This window comes from Sphaerodactylus townsendi, linkage group LG16 (assembly GCF_021028975.2).
Source record: "Sphaerodactylus townsendi isolate TG3544 linkage group LG16, MPM_Stown_v2.3, whole genome shotgun sequence".
Lineage (NCBI taxonomy): Eukaryota > Metazoa > Chordata > Lepidosauria > Squamata > Sphaerodactylidae > Sphaerodactylus > Sphaerodactylus townsendi.
In genome coordinates this window covers 5,708,955-5,728,273 of record NC_059440.1, presented here as the reverse complement: position 1 = coordinate 5,728,273, position 19,319 = coordinate 5,708,955, and the positions used below count along the sequence as shown (strand labels likewise).

The 19,319-nt window shown below is 44.6% G+C and overlaps 1 protein-coding gene across 1 annotated transcript in view; it reads left to right on the top strand.

Moving 5' to 3' along the window:
* Positions 1-19,319, top strand: part of MED13 (mediator complex subunit 13) — a 138,975-nt gene that overhangs the window by 71,524 nt on the left and 48,132 nt on the right. The window contains exons 5-9 of the mRNA XM_048518588.1: positions 1,316-1,513; positions 7,826-8,008; positions 8,666-8,828; positions 13,766-13,876; positions 16,499-17,182. Of these exons, the coding sequence (XP_048374545.1) occupies positions 1,316-1,513; positions 7,826-8,008; positions 8,666-8,828; positions 13,766-13,876; positions 16,499-17,182 (1,339 nt within the window). The remainder of the gene's footprint in view (positions 1-1,315; positions 1,514-7,825; positions 8,009-8,665; positions 8,829-13,765; positions 13,877-16,498; positions 17,183-19,319) is intronic.

Genomic DNA, 19,319 nt, shown 5'->3' with positions numbered 1-19,319 from the left:
GGGGCTGGCCTTTTTGCCCCGTTTGTTGGCTCTTCAGCACAGTTGGCTGGCTGTTGTGTGAAACAGGATGCTGGACTAGATGGACCACTATTCTGATTCGGCAGAGCACTCCTTTATTCTTCAGGAGTGAGAGAGAAATGGTGCAACCTTCCTTAATCCTGTTCAGTCTTTGAAAAGAAGATTGCCAAACCTTCACTTAGATATTTTTTTAAAGGAGAAAATTAAAGCAGCTGGTAGTCCTTGCTGCTTAAGTTCTAATCCTTCTCTTTGTTGAAGACTTGTGTGTATTTGGTGTAACTTCTCCAAATTGGAATATTTACCATGAAGTTTCTACTGAGAGCTACTGAAAACCATTCTGGGGGGAAAAAAGATCTTCCATCCATTTGAAAAATACTCTGGTTTTGGCAAACTTCCAAGAGAAGGGACTGGCATGGAACATCCCTCTTCATATCAATTCATGTGGTCTTACACAATAAATTACTACCGTATATACTAGTGTATAAGTCGACCCGCATATAAGTCGAGGCACCTAATTTTACCACAGAAAACTGGGAAAACTTATTGACTCGCATATAAGTCGAGGGTGGGAAATGCAGCAGCTGCTGGTAAATTTCAAAAATAAAAATAGATACCAATAAAATTACATTAATTGAGGCATCAGTAGGTTAAATGTTTTTGAATATTTATTTCAAAGAAAAACAGTAAACTAGCTCTGTAAATGGAAAAGGGAGTCAACAAAAACAATAAGGTCTCAACAATAACTTTAAAAGTACAAAAACCTTAGCTCAACCAGCAACACAAGAGTTAAAATCCTTCAAAACTGGATTTTTGGTCAGGGGAGGAATGTTTATGTTAGCAGTACCAACATTTCAGAGTATCTTTAGGAGACCCTCCTGATGATACCACCCAGGTTTGGTGAAGTTTGGTTCAGGGGGTCCAAAGTTATGGACCCTCAAAATGTAGCCCCATCTACTATTAGCTCCCATTGGAAACAATGGGGGATGGGGAACCCCCTTTGGGGATCCATAACTTTGGACCCCCTAAACCAAACATCACCAAACGTGGCTGGTATCAGCAAAAGATTATCCTGATGATACCACCCAGGTTTGGTGAAGTGAGGTTCAAGGGGTCCAAAGTTATGGACCCACAAAAAATGTGCTGGAAAACTCGACTTATACACAAGTATATACGGTAGCCCTTGGGTTTTTTTGTTTTTAACTAAGCTGCTATTCAGTTTATACCTGTTAGTAGTCTTTGATTCATCAACAGCCTTTTGAAATATACTGCAGTGTATTTTCTTCTTTGTCATTTTTAGTTATTCTTAGTCCATTTGGATTAAACGGTACACTCACTGGACAGTCATTCAAGCTGTCAGATTCGGCTACAAAAAAGCTAATTGGTGAATGGAAACAGTTCTATCCTATCACATCAAACCTGAAGGAGGGGTTGGAAGAAAAACAAGAAGAGATGGATTGGGAAGATGACTCCCTCGCTGCTGTGGAAGTCCTTGTTGGTAATGAAATTTAAAAAATATATATTCCTCCTCCTCCTCTGGATGTGGAATTGCCTTGTTGAATAGAAAATGATTGTTCAGTACTACTTCATGAAGTCCTTAATGTTGTGGTAGCTTTCAGGTATAAACAGACCAGTCTGTGTAAAAGGATTATGAACCCTTTCATTATTTTAATCCATGTCATAACACCAGTTTATCAAGTCTGTGGTGTTACAGAGCTGTAAATGTTAACATCGCAGAGGAGCGCAGGAGAACAGTAACGTTTTAGGAGCAGTTTGTTTCAAAAATTATGGTGTTGTTGTTGGGTTTAAGTTCTGTCTAATTCCAGCCCACGTTTTGTTTTTAGATTATGCCTTCTTATGATGCATCAGTCTTTGTCTTAGAAGAGGCATTGTCTCCTATGTGATAAAAGGGAAATGCCTCTTTGAGGATAGTGCTTTCTATCCACATCTTTTGTATAATATTGCTCTCAATTTGTTTCCTGATAAATGAGTTTAATTGATTAAAACAGGGACCCCAGTTGACTAAATGTTGCAGCTCCAGTAAGATGCATTGTTGTCTAGCTGAGCTGTCCTTGTCAGAAATGGTGATTCTGCATTAAGAACTGTAAGATGCCCACTGAGAAACAGTTACCAGCCCCTGCCATCTCCCCAAGTAAATCAGTGCACATATTGTAAATTCAGTTTGCTTCATTCTGTGGTCATGTTGCAGTTTTAATCGTAGCCAAAGTAAAGGTTAATTTGAAATGAGGCTGAAAGCATTCAAAAGCTTTGCTGAGCAACAAATACTAAAACTGCAAGCCGGCCGTATGCAGTGGAGAGATGTATGCCAAGCGAATAGAAAGCAAGCAGCTAACAGCAAACCACCCAGAGCCGGACTTTCTATAGATGCCCTGGATATCAGATTGATTTGATTGTACAATGCGCTAAAGAAATCAGAAAAAAATTGAGCCATTGAAGTCTGTGGTTACTAATGCAAAAGGAGATCAGCAGAAAGCTCTCTTAATTTGCACCCATCATCAATTCCTGGCAGGAGGGAAGGGTTTGGAATTCCACCGAAGCAGCTTTTAGTGCCTTCATCATATTTGTTTTTGTCTTTATGAGGTTCTCCATAACAGTTCACATGATGGGGCTCACTAATGTTTATAGCTGCTGAAATGTCCCCATTAGTGTGACGAGTCACATTTGTGTTCTCCCGTGAAGGGGAATCACCTTTACTGAATTTACATAGGAAGATTGAAAAGGGGCTACAACTATAGATATCAGCAGGGGTGTGGGGAGAACCTGCTCCAGACTCTGGTGAATTCAGGGACAAGGGGGAGGTTTCGCTCCCATCGCAAGTGTCTTCCTGATAAGCTTCTGTAAAAGTTATTATCACTTTGGGTCATCTTTTAGGTGTAAAGAGAGCCCGTAGAACAGTGATGGCGAACCTATGGCACGGGTGCCAGAGGTGGCACTCAAAGCCCTCTCTGTGGGCACACGCACACAGAGTTCGTCATGTGGGGGACGGAAAATCACCCCCCCAACACACATCTAGACTGGCCTGCGCCACTGAGCACGACGTGTGTGCACCACAGTGAGCAGGGAGGACTCGGCTGGCAGGCTGGCTGCTGCCTGAGGGGTGGGGGAAACGCAGAGGAGGCAGAGATGCTAGAGAGGCACAGAGTGGTGTGCACGGGACTTGCTGGAGGCTAGAGCTGGCTGGCCCCTGCTTGAGCGGGTGGGGCAGAGGAAGAGGGAGCCAACCAATTTTTTTCTAAACTGAAACTCAGCATTCAGGTTAAATTGCCAGGTTGGCACTTTGCAATAAATAACTGGGGTTTGGGTTGCAATTTGGGCACTCGGTCTCAAAAAGGTTCGCCATCACTGCCCTAGAAGCTATGAAGAAAAGAGCAGAAGTGTACAAGACTGCGTCCTGAACCTTCCTGTGGGGCAGGGAGAGTCAGCGTCAAAACTTGGGAAACCTGGCTTTGAATTGCTTGAGTGGCCTCTGCCCACTGCTTCAGCGGTGCAGTGCACTTCTCCAGTCTCAGTATTACTTGTGCCTCAGGTGCTGAGGAGGCTGGGCATTGACAACAGTACATAGCAGTGGCTGAGAGCATCTTGGCACTGTCTCCTGCGCACTCAAAACCAGTGTGGCTTTTACCTATTTTTCTCCCCTGCCCTGGCCCACAAAGCAGATGATCACGTCGTGCCATGTTGGTGCCCTACCGTGATCCACAGACACACAGATTGGTGTTAGGCAGGTCCCTTCGTTGCAGGTGTAGAATGGCTTGAAGTACAGGGAGAAAATTAATATTTAAAGCCCACTTTGCACATTATACTTTGACATGCTCGCTTATTAGGTTGGGCCATTGGAAGAGTTCACAGGAAGAATTGGCCCGAGCAGGTCTTTTCCCACCTGCTCATTCTTAACTCAGTCTTGAAACTCCTCCTTTCTGAGGGTTGAGAAAAGCTTGTGAGCAGAGTGTGCCCCAGGGAGCGAGGCTGCAGCAACTAGAAGGAATAAGGCAAGAAAAGGTCGCTGTCCTTGACCTGGATAGGCCAACCTAGCCCAATGTTGTCAGGTTTTTGAAGCTAACATTTGTATGGGAGACCACCAGTGGTGGGATTCAGCCGGTTTGCACCACTTTGGCAGAATAGGTTGTTAAAATGGTGCTTGTAAACAACTGGTTGTTAAATTATTTGAATCCCACCACTGGAGACCACCAGTGGTCCAGGGGTGCTACACACGGGTAGGCAATGGCAAACCACCTCTAAAGACTTTTGCCTTGAAAACCCTATGGCAGTGGTGATGAACCTATGGCACTCCAGATGTTCATGGACTACCATGCCCATCAGCTGATGGGAATGGTAGTCCATGAACATCTGGAGTGCCATAGGTTCGCCACCATGGCCCTATGGGATTGCCGTAAGTCAGCAGTAACATGATGGGGAAAAGGTGGGGGAAGTGGGGAAATAACTGCTCCACCATTATTGTAGATTTCACAGTTGCCAGATCTTTAGCTGGTTGTTGGCCTTCATTACAATTCGAGCCTCACCCAGAAGCCTAGGAAGTTGTAATGTATCGGTGTTGTATTATTATTATTATTATTATTATTATTATTATTATTATTATTATTATTATTATTATTATTATTATTATTATTGATGATGATGATGATGATGATGATCATCATCATCATCATCATCATCATCATCATCATCATCATCATCATCATCATCATCATCATCAATCAATCAATCAATCAATCAATCAATCAATCAATCAATCAATCAATCAATCAATCAATCAATTTTGTATACCGCCCTCCCCTGAAGGGCTCTGGGCAGTTAACATCATGTAAGTAGAGCCCAATTTAAAACATCAATAATCTACAGTACAAACTTGCGGCTTTATTGGTATTAAAACAACTTAAAACCCCTATATGGGGACCACCAAAAAGGGGACTACCGAAGTGATCTGAAGGGGACTACTATTCATAGCATCCTCTATGAATTCTTCTGCTACATTCAACCCAATATGTTCTGCACGTATACCTTAAAATACAAAGTGTGAAAACAACACTTGTTTTGCAGAAACAGGTAATGCACAGAGACGTAGCTGGAAATATGTGATTGGCTGCAGTTGCTGTTGAAGCCAGTGGTTTGCTGTAGCGTAATGCATAAAAGGACTTTTCAAGTTTCCAACGTGCATAATTCAGTAATATTTTTTGCTGTCCTTAAAATTAAATCGTTGAATCATGGCCTGAACCACAGATGCCCCAAAGGCCTTGCTCTTTCAGCTATTGCGTGAAGCAAACTTGGTTGAAAAACATACCTACATTAGCACTGCAGACTGGAGCAGTGTTGGCGACAGCGTAGACCTCAATAGAACATGGACTCCTTTCCCGGGATCCTGCAAAGAAAATTGGAGGCAGGAATTGGCAGTTTAACCCGTAATGAAAATACTGGCACTGGCCCTGCATTCCTGTTACACTGTTGTTTTGAAATGGTCAGAAGGAGATCAGGCCAATTGAAACTTGCCCGAGGGTTCCTGTTAAGTAGGGTTCTAGGGAAAGTTGATTTTTTATGTTATATGTTATTTACGCCTCATTTTGTGAGGTTTTTGTACATCCTTCCGTTTCAGGATTAGACTTAAGGTTTACACATCTGAACTCTGCAGAAGTATGACAATCTTCTTGCTTTCTAAAAGTGGCAGAAGACTTGCAACCCCTGTGCGCAGAGTGGGGGAACGTGCAAATTTCTTAAAATGCAGGACAGCCGTGAGAGTATCTTTCATCAGAAGAGTGGCATTACTGCAGACCAAAATAGGCTGGAATCGATAAACCAGATGATGATGAGTTTTTCTCACTCAAAGGAGGAGAGCATCTTGAAACGTAGGTGATTTCCACCGGCTATTCAGGGAGGCAGGACTAATCTTATCACCTGTCTCCCAGGTGAGAATCTCCTGAACTCAGTTTACTTTCTGCCTCACACAGGGAGGGTAGCTGAGAAGAAACTCTCTGCAGCAGCTGCCACCTTTCTCTTCCAAAAAGTTTTCCCAGCCTTAACAAAATTCTGCTTTCATCTCTGTTAGTGAAAGGCCTTGTGCTTCTCTTTCCAATTGTGACTGCCTCTCTCTCCTCCCTTCTTTTCCTGATCCCCCCCCCCCTCCTAATTGTGTTAGCAGCTAGGGAGTAGTCCAATAGGGATGGTTTCCTCTCCTATGAGGACGTTTCTCCACATGGTTGGAGGACTCTAATCTGGTGAACCAGGTTCTTTTCCCCATTCCTCCACATGAAGCCTGTTGGGTGACCTTTGGCTAGTCACAGTTCTCTCAGATGTTTCTCAGCCTCACTTACCTCTCAAGGTGTCTGTTGTGGGGAGAAGAAAGGAAGGATCTGCCTTACGGTTGAGAAAAGTGGGGTTAGAGAAAAGTTAGAGAAAGAAGATGAATGATGAAGATTCAGACAGTATGTTGAGCAAGTAACAATGCAAGATCGCATTCTGGATTGTCAACTACTTTGTAATCCAACACCTAAAGGGAAAAGACTCGATCCATTTCCTCCCTCAAAAACAAGAACCACATCTGAAGATGCCAGCCACAGATGCAGGCGAAACGTCAGGAAAGAATGCTGCTAGAACTTGGCCATACAGCCCGGAAACCACACAGCACCCCAAGAACCACATCGTTCACCTTCCTTTTTTGGTGTGCTAACACCTTGCACAAAGACAGTGTTTTCACCTGTCCCTTTTAGTGTTCATGTTCTTTGTATTCCTTCCCATCTTTTTCTTATTAGCTTGGGAAGTATTTAAACTAAGCTCAGGAGATTCGTGCAGGAAGACAGGATGTGATAAGATTAGTCACGCTTCCTTGAACAGCCAGTGGACATCACTCAAGGTTTGAGATGCCCTCCTTACCTTAAAGCAGAAGGAACCCTCACGATAAGTATCCAAGGTCCCATTCTGCTTCAACAGACAAACGGAGATGATAGACAAATTATTTTGTGTCACTTAACAAATGACAGGGGCAGAAGAATAATGGGCAAAAGCATAGAGCCCCTCTGGACCTATCCCCAATACTGAAGTGGTCTCAGATTTCATATTTGAAAACTGTCAGCCATGTCACGAAGCTCACTTGCTGTACTAGTAATTTCCCGGTCTTTCCGAGGATGATCTCTGAGACTACTCTGAAGAAGGGAAAGTAGCTATTTCTTGGACTATATGAAACAGTTCCTGTAGAGCAGGTGTCTTCAAACTATGGCCCTCCAGATGTTCATGGACTACAATTCCCATCAGCCCCTGCCAGCATGGCCAAGTGGTAGGACTCATGGGAATTGTAGTCTATGAACATCTGGAGGGCCATAGTTTGAAGACCCCTGCTATAGAGAAAACAGAGCCAGTATGGTGTGGTAATGATTAGAACAGGAGTCTGCAACCTGGCAGGGGCTGATGGGATTTGCTGGCAGGGGCTGATGGGATTTGTAGTCCATGAACATCTGGAGAGCCGCAGGTTGCAGACCCCTGGATTAGAATGTCAGACCTGTGACTTGGAGAACCCAGGCTCAAATCCACCCTCAGTCGGAAGACTCACGGATGGCAGCAGACCAGCGTTCTATCCTGTGCTAACCTACCCTCATAAGATTGCTGTGAGGATAAAAGTGAAGGAGGAGCTACATATGACACAAGTAAGATAAAAATGTGATGCGACAATGACTTTTAACAGGCAAATAAGGCTTAAAAAGTGGTTTGTCTTAGAAATCAGTGGGAGTGTATTGTGGCTGTCCTGGATCACAAAATGAACCAATCTTTGTTTGTTCCTTCATTTTAGCTGGCGTGCGAATGGTCTATCCAGCATGCTTTGTCCTAGTTCCCCAGACAGACATTCCTGCTCCGAGTGTTGTTGGATCGAGCAATTGCTTGGGTGCCCATCAAGTGCCTGCTTCCACAAGAGATCCCACCATGTCTTCTGTCACGCTGACGCCACCTACATCCCCAGAAGAAGTTCAAACAGGTAAAGTTTTTTTTAAAAATGTTATGTTGGGGCATGCAGGTGTGAATAAAAATGGGCTCCACACCTGGTACCTTTTCCTTTCTTTTAAGCTCCTTTGATCTAGTGATCTTGAGCAGCAAAGAGGGACACTTTATTTCTTTATGGGAAATACGGTGGAGAGATATTTGGCCCCTGCCAGTGTAATCCTTGGGTCTCTGTCCACCTACAAATAGGGAACTGTGTTATGCTTTATATTGGCAAAAGATGATTTAGTTAAAATAGGGGCAATCCATAAATCTCAAGAAGAGTTATGGTGAGGACATTCCAGCATCCTTTGGGAGGTTCATGGACTACAAATCCCATCAGAAGGCCCAATTTAGAGTTTCTTGAAATTGCCCCAACGCTTTTCCACAGACATGGATTTTTTTAAAAAGCTTTTTGATCAATCCCATGTCATAGTAAGGAATACCTGGTTTAATTACAAGGTTTCCAGTTACTTACATGCATTCAGTGCCCCTGTCTGCTGGGTTGCTTCTGGTTTTATGTTTATTCTAAGTGCGTGTCTCATCTTTCTTGGGCAAGAAAAATGTTTCCCTTGAGGTTTTGCTTTACTGGAGGGGATGAATAAAACCAAGATTTGTTTAACTCATGTTTCCCACCTCCCCCCTTCCTCCCTAGTTGATGCTCGTTCGGCCCAAAAGTGGGTGAAGCTTTCTTCGGTCTCTGACGTATTCAGCTCGGACAGCACGAGTCACCACGGGGGCAAAATCCCACGGAAGCTGGCCAATCACGTGGTCGAGAGAGTTTGGCAAGAATGCTATATGAACAGAACACAGAACAAGTATGAATTTGGGAGTTATTTTTGGAAGGGGGGGGGAGTATTATAAAAACAGATCCTAAAGGGTTTAAATGAGTCTGCAAGTATGTAAGGCAGGGGTGTCCAACTCTGGGGCTTCAGATGTTCATGGACTACAATTCCCATCAGCCCCTGCTTGCATGGCCAATTGGGACTGACGGGAATTATAGTCCATGAACATCTGAAGCCCCAGAGTTGGACACCTCCGATGTAAGGTTTAGATTTAACAGTAGACAGGGAGAGGCAGTAGATTAAAGGATAGAAAACCTCTGTTGCTCCTCGTTCTGTTGCCTCTCTTTTCAAACCAAAAGTCCCCTCTGTTTAACCCCTGTAATTGATCTGTCTCTGTCTCGCATGCCTCTCCTGTGGCTGTTTCTCTAACTGCTGGGTGCCGGTGGTTTTTGTACAAACAGAACAAAAGAGAGGCCTTTCCTTCTCCGCTCCTCCATTAAGTATTGGTGTAGCTGTTAAATGTTAACATGAAGAATCTGTATTATCCTGATGAAAAACTTCCCCCAACTCCAATCATTTTGCTAGTGATTAACACACTGCAAGAATTGAGACCTTCATGTTGCGATTGCCCACCATATGCCTAGGGCAGTGGGGATCCTCTGAAGATGCCAGCCACAGATGCAGGCAAAACGGCAGGAGAAAATGCTACTGGAACACGGCCATACAGCCCGGAAACCCCACAGCACTCCTATGATAGCCTCAGTCTAGTCATTTTAGCTTCTAGGGACAGTTCGGGCTTAATCGGATCTAGAATCCACATAATTGTCTTTTTGGTGGTTCCCAGCATCCATAAAACTCTCCTCCAACCCCACATTATGAATTCATCAGCTTTCTTCCTGTCAGCGTTCTTGAACTTTCACACCCATACATAGTAATGGGAAACACTATAGCATGAAGTAACTTGATCTTGGTCAACAGTGACACATCCTTACATATAACAATCTTTCCTAGCTCTTCCGTGGCTCCTGTTTCCAGCCTCTCCTCTGCCGTCTTTCCTTTGGTTCTTGCCCGGTTCTGGGTGACCAGGATCCCTGGAATTTTTCCTTCCCCACACACTGGACTAGCCCTGTGCTTCGTGAAGCCGTGATGCCTCAGACTTAGCCCTTTCACACAATTAACCACGTGGGGATAATAATACTGAGCTACCTTAAAGAGTTGTTGTAAAGTAAAAATATGTGTGGCGCTTTGAATACTGTAAAGCACTATATAATTTATTGTCGAAGGCTTTCACGGCCGGAATCACTGGGGTGCTGTGTGGTTTCCGGGCTGTATGGCCGTGTTCTAGCAGCATTCTCTCCTGACGTATCGCCTGCATCTGTGGCTGGCATCTTCAGAGGATCTGATGTTGGGAAAGCAAGTGGAGTACCGTATATACTCGTGTATAAGTCGACCCGCATATAAGTCGAGGCACTTAATTTTACCACAAAAAAATGGGAAAACTTATTGACTCGCGTATAAGTCGAGGGTGGGAAATGCAGCAGCTGCTGGTAAATTTCAAAAATAAAAATAGATACCAATAAAATTACATCAGTTGAGGCATCAGTAGGTTAAATGTTTTTGAATATTTATTTCAAAGAAAAACAGTAAACTGGCTTTGTAAGTGGAAAAGGGAGGGTCAACAAGAACAATATGGTCTCAACGAGTAACTTTAAAGTACAAAAACCTTAAGCTCAACTCAGCAACCAAGCTAAAACACAGGAGTTAAAATCCTTCAAAACTGGATTCCCTCATCATCATCTATATGTCCAAATGTAACCCAACTTAGATTTTAAGAGAGATATTATCAGGAAATGGAAAATCATACTATTAGCTTCCAGAATTTATGTAAACAATGGGGATGGGGAAGACACCCTTTTGGGGATCAATAACTTTGGATCCCCTGACCCGAACTTCACCAAACCTGGCTGGTGTCATAAAAAGTAGACTCCTCCTGATGAGACCAGCCAGAGTTTGAAAATAGTTTGGTTCTAGAGGGTTCAAAGTTATGGACCCTCAAAAGGGTAGCCCCATCTACTAATAGCTCCCATTGAAAACAATGGGGAATGGGGGCAGCTCCTTTGGGGGTCCATAACTTTGCACCCCCTGAACCAAACTTGGCTGGTATCATCAGGAGTGTCTTCTGAGGGTACTCTGAAATTTTGGTGTCGCTAGCATGAAAACTGCGCCCCCTGCTGGCCGGCAAAGTAAAAACACACAAATTTTTTTAATGACCCGCATATAAGTCGAGGGGAGCTTTTTCAGCATTAAAAATGTGCTGAAAAATTCGACTTATACATGAGTATATATGGTATATATACCTGGTTTCTCCTGAGACTGTATCAGCGGCAATACGCCATATCTTTCCTTTGCATAGTCATCAGCAAGCTGCGGATCCATGGTGCTGTTGCGAGTCCGTTCCTGGCTCCTAGGAGCAGCAACCCCGGGCATCTTGCCAGACCCGGGAACAAAGTTCGCCAACGCGGTTTAAAACAATAAACTTTGACCCTTAGAGGCTCCCGTACCCCTTGGCAAAGTCTTCCCCCTCCCTCCTCTGTTTCTTTCAAGCCCCACTCGCTTCTCTCAGGAGAAACCAGGTATATATACTCCACTTGCTTTCCCAACATCAGATCCTCTGAAGATGCCAGCCACAGATGCAGGCGAAACGTCAGGAGAGAATGCTGCTAGAACACGGCCATACGGCCCGGAAACCACACAGCACCCACTATATAATTGCTAAATATTACTACTATGGGGGAGAGTCTGGACAAGCTTGCTGTTGCCTTATCCCACCATTTTGACTTTTGCCCAAAGCGGCCGTGTGTTTGCCCAGGAGAACGCTAATGCGTTTTCTAACCTTCTCCCTGGCATTTCTATCCTGGAAAACCAAAAAAAAAAAATTCCTGGGAACCAGCACGACCTTTCTAGGGTTCCAAGAAACTGGGGGTGTGGGATTTTCCGAATCCGGACCTCTCATTTCTGCTCAAGATTGCATCTCTGCCCCGCCCTTCTCCAAATGTTCTTTTTAACAGCAAGTCACCGCCAAATTAATTAATTTTTCCTGACACATTTAGGAGCAATCTGTGATCCTGTTGTTAATGAGTTCAAAGTCGTGCCAGTTTCCCTGGGTTCTCAAAACTTGTTTGGGCTTGAGGTGATGCTCCGTCTTTCTTTGCTGCTGGATTACTTTGCTGGAGTTTGCCTGTGCAGCCAAGACTGGAGAAGCAGCAAGTAGCCCTGGAGGGGAAAGGCAGGGAAGATGGTTGAAAAGTCACTTGACATTAGAAGCTCACTTTCCTTCCGCGTGGCAGGGAGAGGGAGGGAGCTCTGTGAGAACTGCGATGGCAAAATCTGGGGAAGCGGCTAATGTGTTATGGAGTCCAGGGACGTAGGTATAGATTTTGGGGAGGGGTCGGGGGGGCACATCCCCACCTGCCCCTAGGGCATGGACACGCCTCCCCAAGCCCCGCCCCCGGCCTAGCACTTATAAAAGCAATTTATTTGGGGGGTGCCTGCTGTCAGGGGTGCAGTTGTTAAGCTAGCAGCACCAAACTTTTAGGGTATCTTTAGGAGACTCTCCTAATGATAGCACCCAAGTTTGGTGAAGTTTGGTTCAGGGGGTCCAAAGTTATGGACCCTCAAAGGTGTAGCCCCCATCTTCTATTAGCTTCCATTGGAAACAATGGAGGATGGGTCACCCCCTTCGGGAGTCCATAGCTTTGGACCCTCTGGACCAAACTTCACGAAACCTGGGTGGTATCAATAAGAGACTCTCCTAATGATACCACCCAAGTTTGGTGAAGTTTGGTTCAGGGAGTCCAAAGTTATGGACCCTCAAAGATGTAGCCCCCATGTTCTATTAGCTCCCATTGGAAACAATGGAGGATGGGGTCACCCCCTTTGGGAGTCCATAACTTTGGACCCCCTGAACCAAACCTCACAAAACCTGGGTAATATCATCAGAAGATTCCCCCAAACAATTTCTGAAAGTGTGGTGCTGCTAGCCTAAACAATGCGCCCCCTGCAGGCCAAAAACCGAAAACACTAAAATGTTTTAAAAACCCACACACGGGTGGGCGGAGCTTCGGACATGAATGGGGGGGTTGAACCCGAGAACCCCGCCCCCTTGTCTACGTCCTTGATGGAGTCCCTTTTTTCTTATTTTGATTTCTGCTTTCGACTGGAACAGCTGCAGCATGTCTGCTAGGTATGCCTGGGCCAAATTGAGAGTACCTTTAAGTTTACGTTGGTATCCCGTAATGAGGTGCCCAGTTGCCTTGTTGACTGTTGCACAGGTCCATCTAGAACAGGGGTCTGCAACCTGCAGCTCTCCAGATGTTCATGGACTACAATTCCCATCAGCCAACTCTTCTCTTCTTCAGATGGCAAAAACTAAGATGCACAAAGATAACATATGTGTCTCAGTTCAAGATGGGCTCTCTTTTGCTTCAATCTTGGGTGGGTTTTTTTCAGTTTTGCTCGTAGAAAGCTAAGGCATTTATGCTTTTAATAAATACACCACATAGTCCAATTTTATAAACTTAACTGAACTATTAATGATGGGTGTTTTGTTAAAGTCATAAAATAAATTGAAGTTTCATGAGGAATTAAAAGTATTGCATCTATTCCATTCCCGTTGTTTTCACCACCCCACTCCACTTATACCTGAGGGTCATTTTTTCATTTCATTTCATTTCATTTTATTTTATTTTATATTTTTATTTTATTACATTTATATCCCACCCTCCCTGACCAAAATTGGGCTCAGGACTTGGAATAAACCCTGAATCGTCCCTGGTTTACCCTCCTCACCTCACTTTCCTTCTTTTGTCTCCTTTGCCTCAGATACGGTGCTTGATAAATAATGCTGCTGTATCATTTTACATTTTGGACTGTACTTAACAGAATAATTTTCTCCCCTCAACAACATCCAGGAGGAAGTATTCTGCTACATCAAATGGCATCTGTGAAGAGGAGATGGCTGACAAAATAGCGTGCTGGGAATTTGTGGAAGCCACCCAGAGGACGAGCTGCATTTGCTCAAGGTATCGATCCCAACCCGGTTGGTGCATCAGGAAAAAAAAAAAAGAAGACTGCAGGAGGACTTTTTGGACTCCAGTAATAGCAAAGCAATAGCAGCTTAATGTATTTGTTGTGAACGTTATAGAGTTAGATGCAGGACTGTATATAAACTCATCGGGACTACATTGTAAACGTCCCAGTGTCGATGACATATGGCTAAAGTTGTACAGAGGTGTCTACCATAGCTTTGGGCAGCTTTAATGCTTAGTCATTACCGGGGTGTTCATTGGAATATTTTCCCTCTACATTGTTCATTGGGATATCTTTCATTGTTAATTGTTCATTGGAATATCTTCCCTCTACATTCCCACTCCTAAGAGCGTAACTGGAGGCTGTATAAATTGAGAACAATGGAAACAATTAGGCAAGCAGATAAGAAACAAAATCAGACCGGGTAGTCAAAAAAACTTGCCAAAAATTCAAGGAAGCTTATGCTATGATGAAACTATATTAATACATTCAATGAACATACACACATAATCATAAGATAAATAAGTTCTACCATGAAATCATTCATACTTAGTTGTCGTTCATTGAGAAAGAGTGCAAAGAGCGGTGGGACCTCCGTCCACTCACCGCACAGTCCAATGTGGGAAATCTTGTTGGTGCTGCAAGTTTTGCTGGTGGTGCTGCAAGTTTCTGTTGTTGCTGCAAGCTGCTGTTTCTACTGCAAGTGAAGATCGCCACTGTATATTGCTTTGCACATTAAAATTATCAACTTACCACTGCGGCTTGGCATGCTTCTAATTGTCAACTTACCATTGCGACTTGGCACGCTTCAAATTAGACTCTTCGATTACTTTGCTGCGGACACCGGCTGTTCGGCTTTCCCACATTGGACTGTGCGGTGAGTGGATGGAGGTCCCACCGCTCTTTGCACTCTTTCTCAATGAACGACAACTAAGTATGAATGATTTCATGGTAGAACTTATTTATCTTATGATTATGTGTGTATGTTCATTGAATGTATTAATATAGTTTCATCATAGCATAAGCTTCCTTGAATTTTTGGCAAGTTAAATTGAGAACAACTAATACTTCTGGGTGAAAGCATCAGTAAAACCACGAAAGATCAAACACAGCGGACAGAAGAGAGAATTGAAAACAGACCTTTAAATATTAAGCTGCATTACAGGTCTTAACGTCCTCCATACGTCTTCTGAACAACAATGATTTGGAAATCATTGGAAATCAAAGGATTTGGAAAGCATCCTGCAAATTAACAGACAGAAGGTTCCTTGTGTTTTCAGCTAAACAGTTATGTGTGGCTGGGGCCACCACAGAAAGGGCCTGCACTTTGATGGTGGCGGAGCTCGTTATGTCTTGCGGAGAAAAGAGTTAGGAGGAATTGATTGGATTGACAGAATTACCACAGGGAGGGATGGTCTGTTAGATCTGAACGCTAGAAGTGCAGTTCAAGGATTGACCACAGGTCTGAATATGAAATGATTACTTGAAATGGGTTTCAAAACATAGGCTGTTTTAGCCAAAGTTCAACCACAAGCAAAGTGGTTTTACTACTTGCTTAGCCTTGCTGGTACCAAGGCAGTGAGCGGTTCTCATTGGCGTCTCTCTGTATGAATTCTCTGGAAATAATGCTTAGCTTGGCAAAGTAAGCCACCTGTTCACTGATGGATTCAATATCCAAGGTTAAGGCGAACCTCTCATACTTAACACTAACCATAGTTTTGTGCATTGAGCTTACAGAGCTGTGGCTGAGGACAGCAATGGTTCCATCTCGCAGGTCTCCCTTTTTTCTTCTCCCATCCCTCCTTCCTTTTTCCATCCCTAGTGTGGCTGAGCTGTATATTAGTATGGGGGATGATTCAGCGTATTTGTCCCTTGAATTTTAAAAGGTGCCAGGATTTTATAGGATTTGGTGCTGGATTTTGTTGAATGTTTTTAGGGTTTTAGGGCAATCACTGCAAGGCCCCTGAGCCCTTTATTTGTTTGTTTGTTTATTTATTGGTTATATTTATATACCACCCTCTCCCTTTGAGGAAGGGTGGCCTAGAAATCAAATAAACAAACAGATAAAATAACTACTTGTCTGTCAACGTATTAGGTGTGGGCCCTTGAGGAACAAATAATCGATAATCCAGCGATGTTCTAAAGCAGGGGTAGGGAACCTTTAACATTCAAAGAACCATTTGGACCCGTTTTCCACGGGAAAAGAAAACACTTGGAGCCGCAAATAATTTTTGACATTTAAAATAAAGATAACACTGTATATATTGAGTTTTTTTACCTTTTACTCCGCTCATTCTGAGAAGGGCATGGATGCATCCGCCCTGCTGCCTGCAGGGCGGGCAAGGATGGGGCCAGCGGCTCAGCCTCGCCGGCCACCGGGAAAGCGCCCGCCTTGCTCCAATGGGGCAGGTGAGAGGGGAAGCCCGCAGCACGGCCCAGCCAGCTGCGGGCAGTTGGTGCGCCCGCCCTGCTGCCTGCAGGGCAGGCAAGGATGGGGCCAGCGGCTCGGCTCATGGAGCCGCAGTGCAAGGGCAGAAGAGCCGCATGCGGCTCTCGAGCCGCAGGTTCCCTACCCCTGTTCTAAAGTGTACTCTTCTCTTTCCACCTTACTTCAGGCACAAAAATCTCAAACCACGAAATGCAGTCCAGCAGGGGCCAGTCCCTCCCGTGAGCCAGCAGCAGCAAGCAGCTCCAAAGCACAAGGCCAACGAAAAGCAAGAGAAGGGAGATAAACCCCAGAAACGCCCTTTGACTCCCTTTCACCACCGCGTGTCCATTGGTGATGATGTCGCCATGGAGGCGGACTCAGCCAACCAAAGGCTGGTGATTGCCACGTCGGACAACCAAGTCAGGTTTTCAAATCTCAGAACTAACGATGTAGCAAAGACCCCTCAGATGCATGGCACTGAAATAGCCAACTCGCCCCAGCCGCCGCCTCTGAGTCCTCACCCCTGTGATGTAGCTGATGAAGGAACAACCAAAACGCCTTCCACTCCCCAGAGCCATCATTTTTACCAGATGCCAACCCCCGACCCTTTGGTTCCTTCAAAAACAATGGAAGACAGGATGGATGGTTTGTCTCAGACTTTCCCGGCTCCGTTCCCGGAGGTTATAGAGCCCACAATGTACGTTGGCACGGCAGTGAACCTGGAAGAAGAGGAAGCTGATTCCATGTGGAAGTTTTATAAGGTTCCAAAGAAAAAGGAAGTGGATTTCCTGCCACCACAGCTTCCAAGTGAAAAATTTAGAGAAGATCCTATGGGCTGTGCAGGGCAGGACACCTTACCTTCAGCTACAGAGTAAGCATACCTTCGTTTCTGTTTCCAAAGTTAAGTCTGTGGGAATTACATCCAAGACGGGTTCACTTCCTGTTTTATTGTGTGTGTTGAACACTTTTTGTGTCATCAAGGTCTGTCTTAGGAAGTGGGTGAGCCCAGCCTGTGACATTTTGGCTGTGGTTTCTTTAATATGAATGTGCATTGGAATGTCTGTGTTCCGGAACCAAACTCTGATGGAGTGGTCGCTTCGTGGGATGTTGTAATGTGCCAACGAAAGTGCACATGGTATTCAAGTTCAGAATGCAGTATGGAAGCAAGCAGGGTTGGATTTGGGTTTCAGGGACTAGAATTTAAGCATCTGCATAGTGTGAAGGCTGCCGTGCTCTTGAAGATCTGTTGAAGTTGGGGCCCCAACACTGAACCTAGATAACCACATCCAAGCAAGCCATATACCCAAGGTCTCTGGGCAGGTTACAACATAAGATTAAAATTATAAGATACCAATAACGTATAACATACAACAATATACTGATAGAACCTATTAAAACCTATCAAAATGTATAAAACTAATTAAAATTCATAAAATGTGTTTAAAATTCATAAAACCTATTTAAAAATTCCTATCACCAGAAATGGAAAACCATATCTTCAGCCAAAGGCTAAGGAAAATAGGTGCATCTTTACTAGTCTTCTAAATGCATAAAAATATGTTTGACGCACCTCATAAGAACATAAGAACAAGCCTGCTGGATCAGACCAGAGTCCATCTAGTCCAGCTCTCTGCTACTCTCAGTGGCCCACCAGGTGCCTTTGGGAGCTCACAGGCAGGATGTGAAAGCAGTGGCCTCAAGGGGAAGATCATTCCACAGTCTCAGGGCCGCCACTGAAAAAGCCTTTCTTGGGTCTCCACCTTTTTTACCACTTTTTTACCACCTTTTTTTTACCACTGGTGCCATCAGAAGGGCTTCATGTGCTGATCTTAGGGCACAAGGAAGTCAATATGAAATAAAGGTGTTCCTTTAGACATCTGGGGCCCAAGCCATTTAGGGCTTTTCAAGTCAAAGATAACATCTTGAATTGGGCTTGGTAGTGAATTGACAGGAAGTGCAGTTCTTTTAAGACCAGCACGATGTGCTTCCAGCCAGCAATACCTATTAGCAGTCTTGCTGACATGTTCTGCACTAGCTGCAGCTTCCGAAATGTCTTCAAGGTCAGCCCTATGTAAAAGCGTGTTGTAGTAGTCCAACCTGGAGGTTACCAGAGCATGGATTACTGTAGCCAAATTGTCTCTGTCCAGAAGGGGCCATCGCTGGCGAATCAGTCAGAGCTGGGAATAGATACTCCTGGGCCCTTCCTCCATCTGAGTGTCAAGTGTCAAGCAGAGTCCAGGGGTATCCCTTCCTGACCCCCAGACTTCACACCTGTCCCTTCCAGGGCAATACAGCCTGATCGAGTACAGGATGTCTCCCCACTTCCCAGACCTGAATCCCACTGACAAACAGCCCCTCCGTCTTCTCTGGATTCAGCCTCAGTTTTTTGGCCCTCATCCAGCCCATTACTGCCTCCAAGCACCCATTGTTGAATGCCTATCCCAGGGGTCTGCAACCTGCGGCTCTCCAGATGTTCATGGACTACAATTCCCATCAGCCCCTGGGATTTGTAATCCATCTGGAGAGCTGCAGGTTGCAGACCCCTGGCCTATCCTGATTTCGATGGCACTCAGAAATGAGTGTCACCAGTACAGTGATGGCACCTGACTCCAGATCTCCTGACAATGTCCCCCAGCGGCTTCGTATAGATGTTAAAAAGATTGGGAGACAAAATTGACCCCTGAGTACTTACAGCGTCGAGCAAGAGTCTCCTTATGACTATTCTGGCTTTGGAGGTAGGAGCAGAATTCTTGCGAAGCAGTGCCCCCAACTCCCAAGCTCTGTAGCCTTTCCAGGAGGATACTGAGGTCAATAGTATCACAAGCTGCTTAGAGGTCCAGGAGAACCAATAGGGTTGCATTGCCCCTATCTCTCTCCCAGAAAAGGTTATCATTTAGGATGACCAAGGCTGTTTCAGTTCCATGGCCAAGACTGAATCCAGATTGAAAGGGGTCTAGATAATCAGTTTCTTCTGAACATGTCTGCATTCGAATGGCCATAAACTTCTT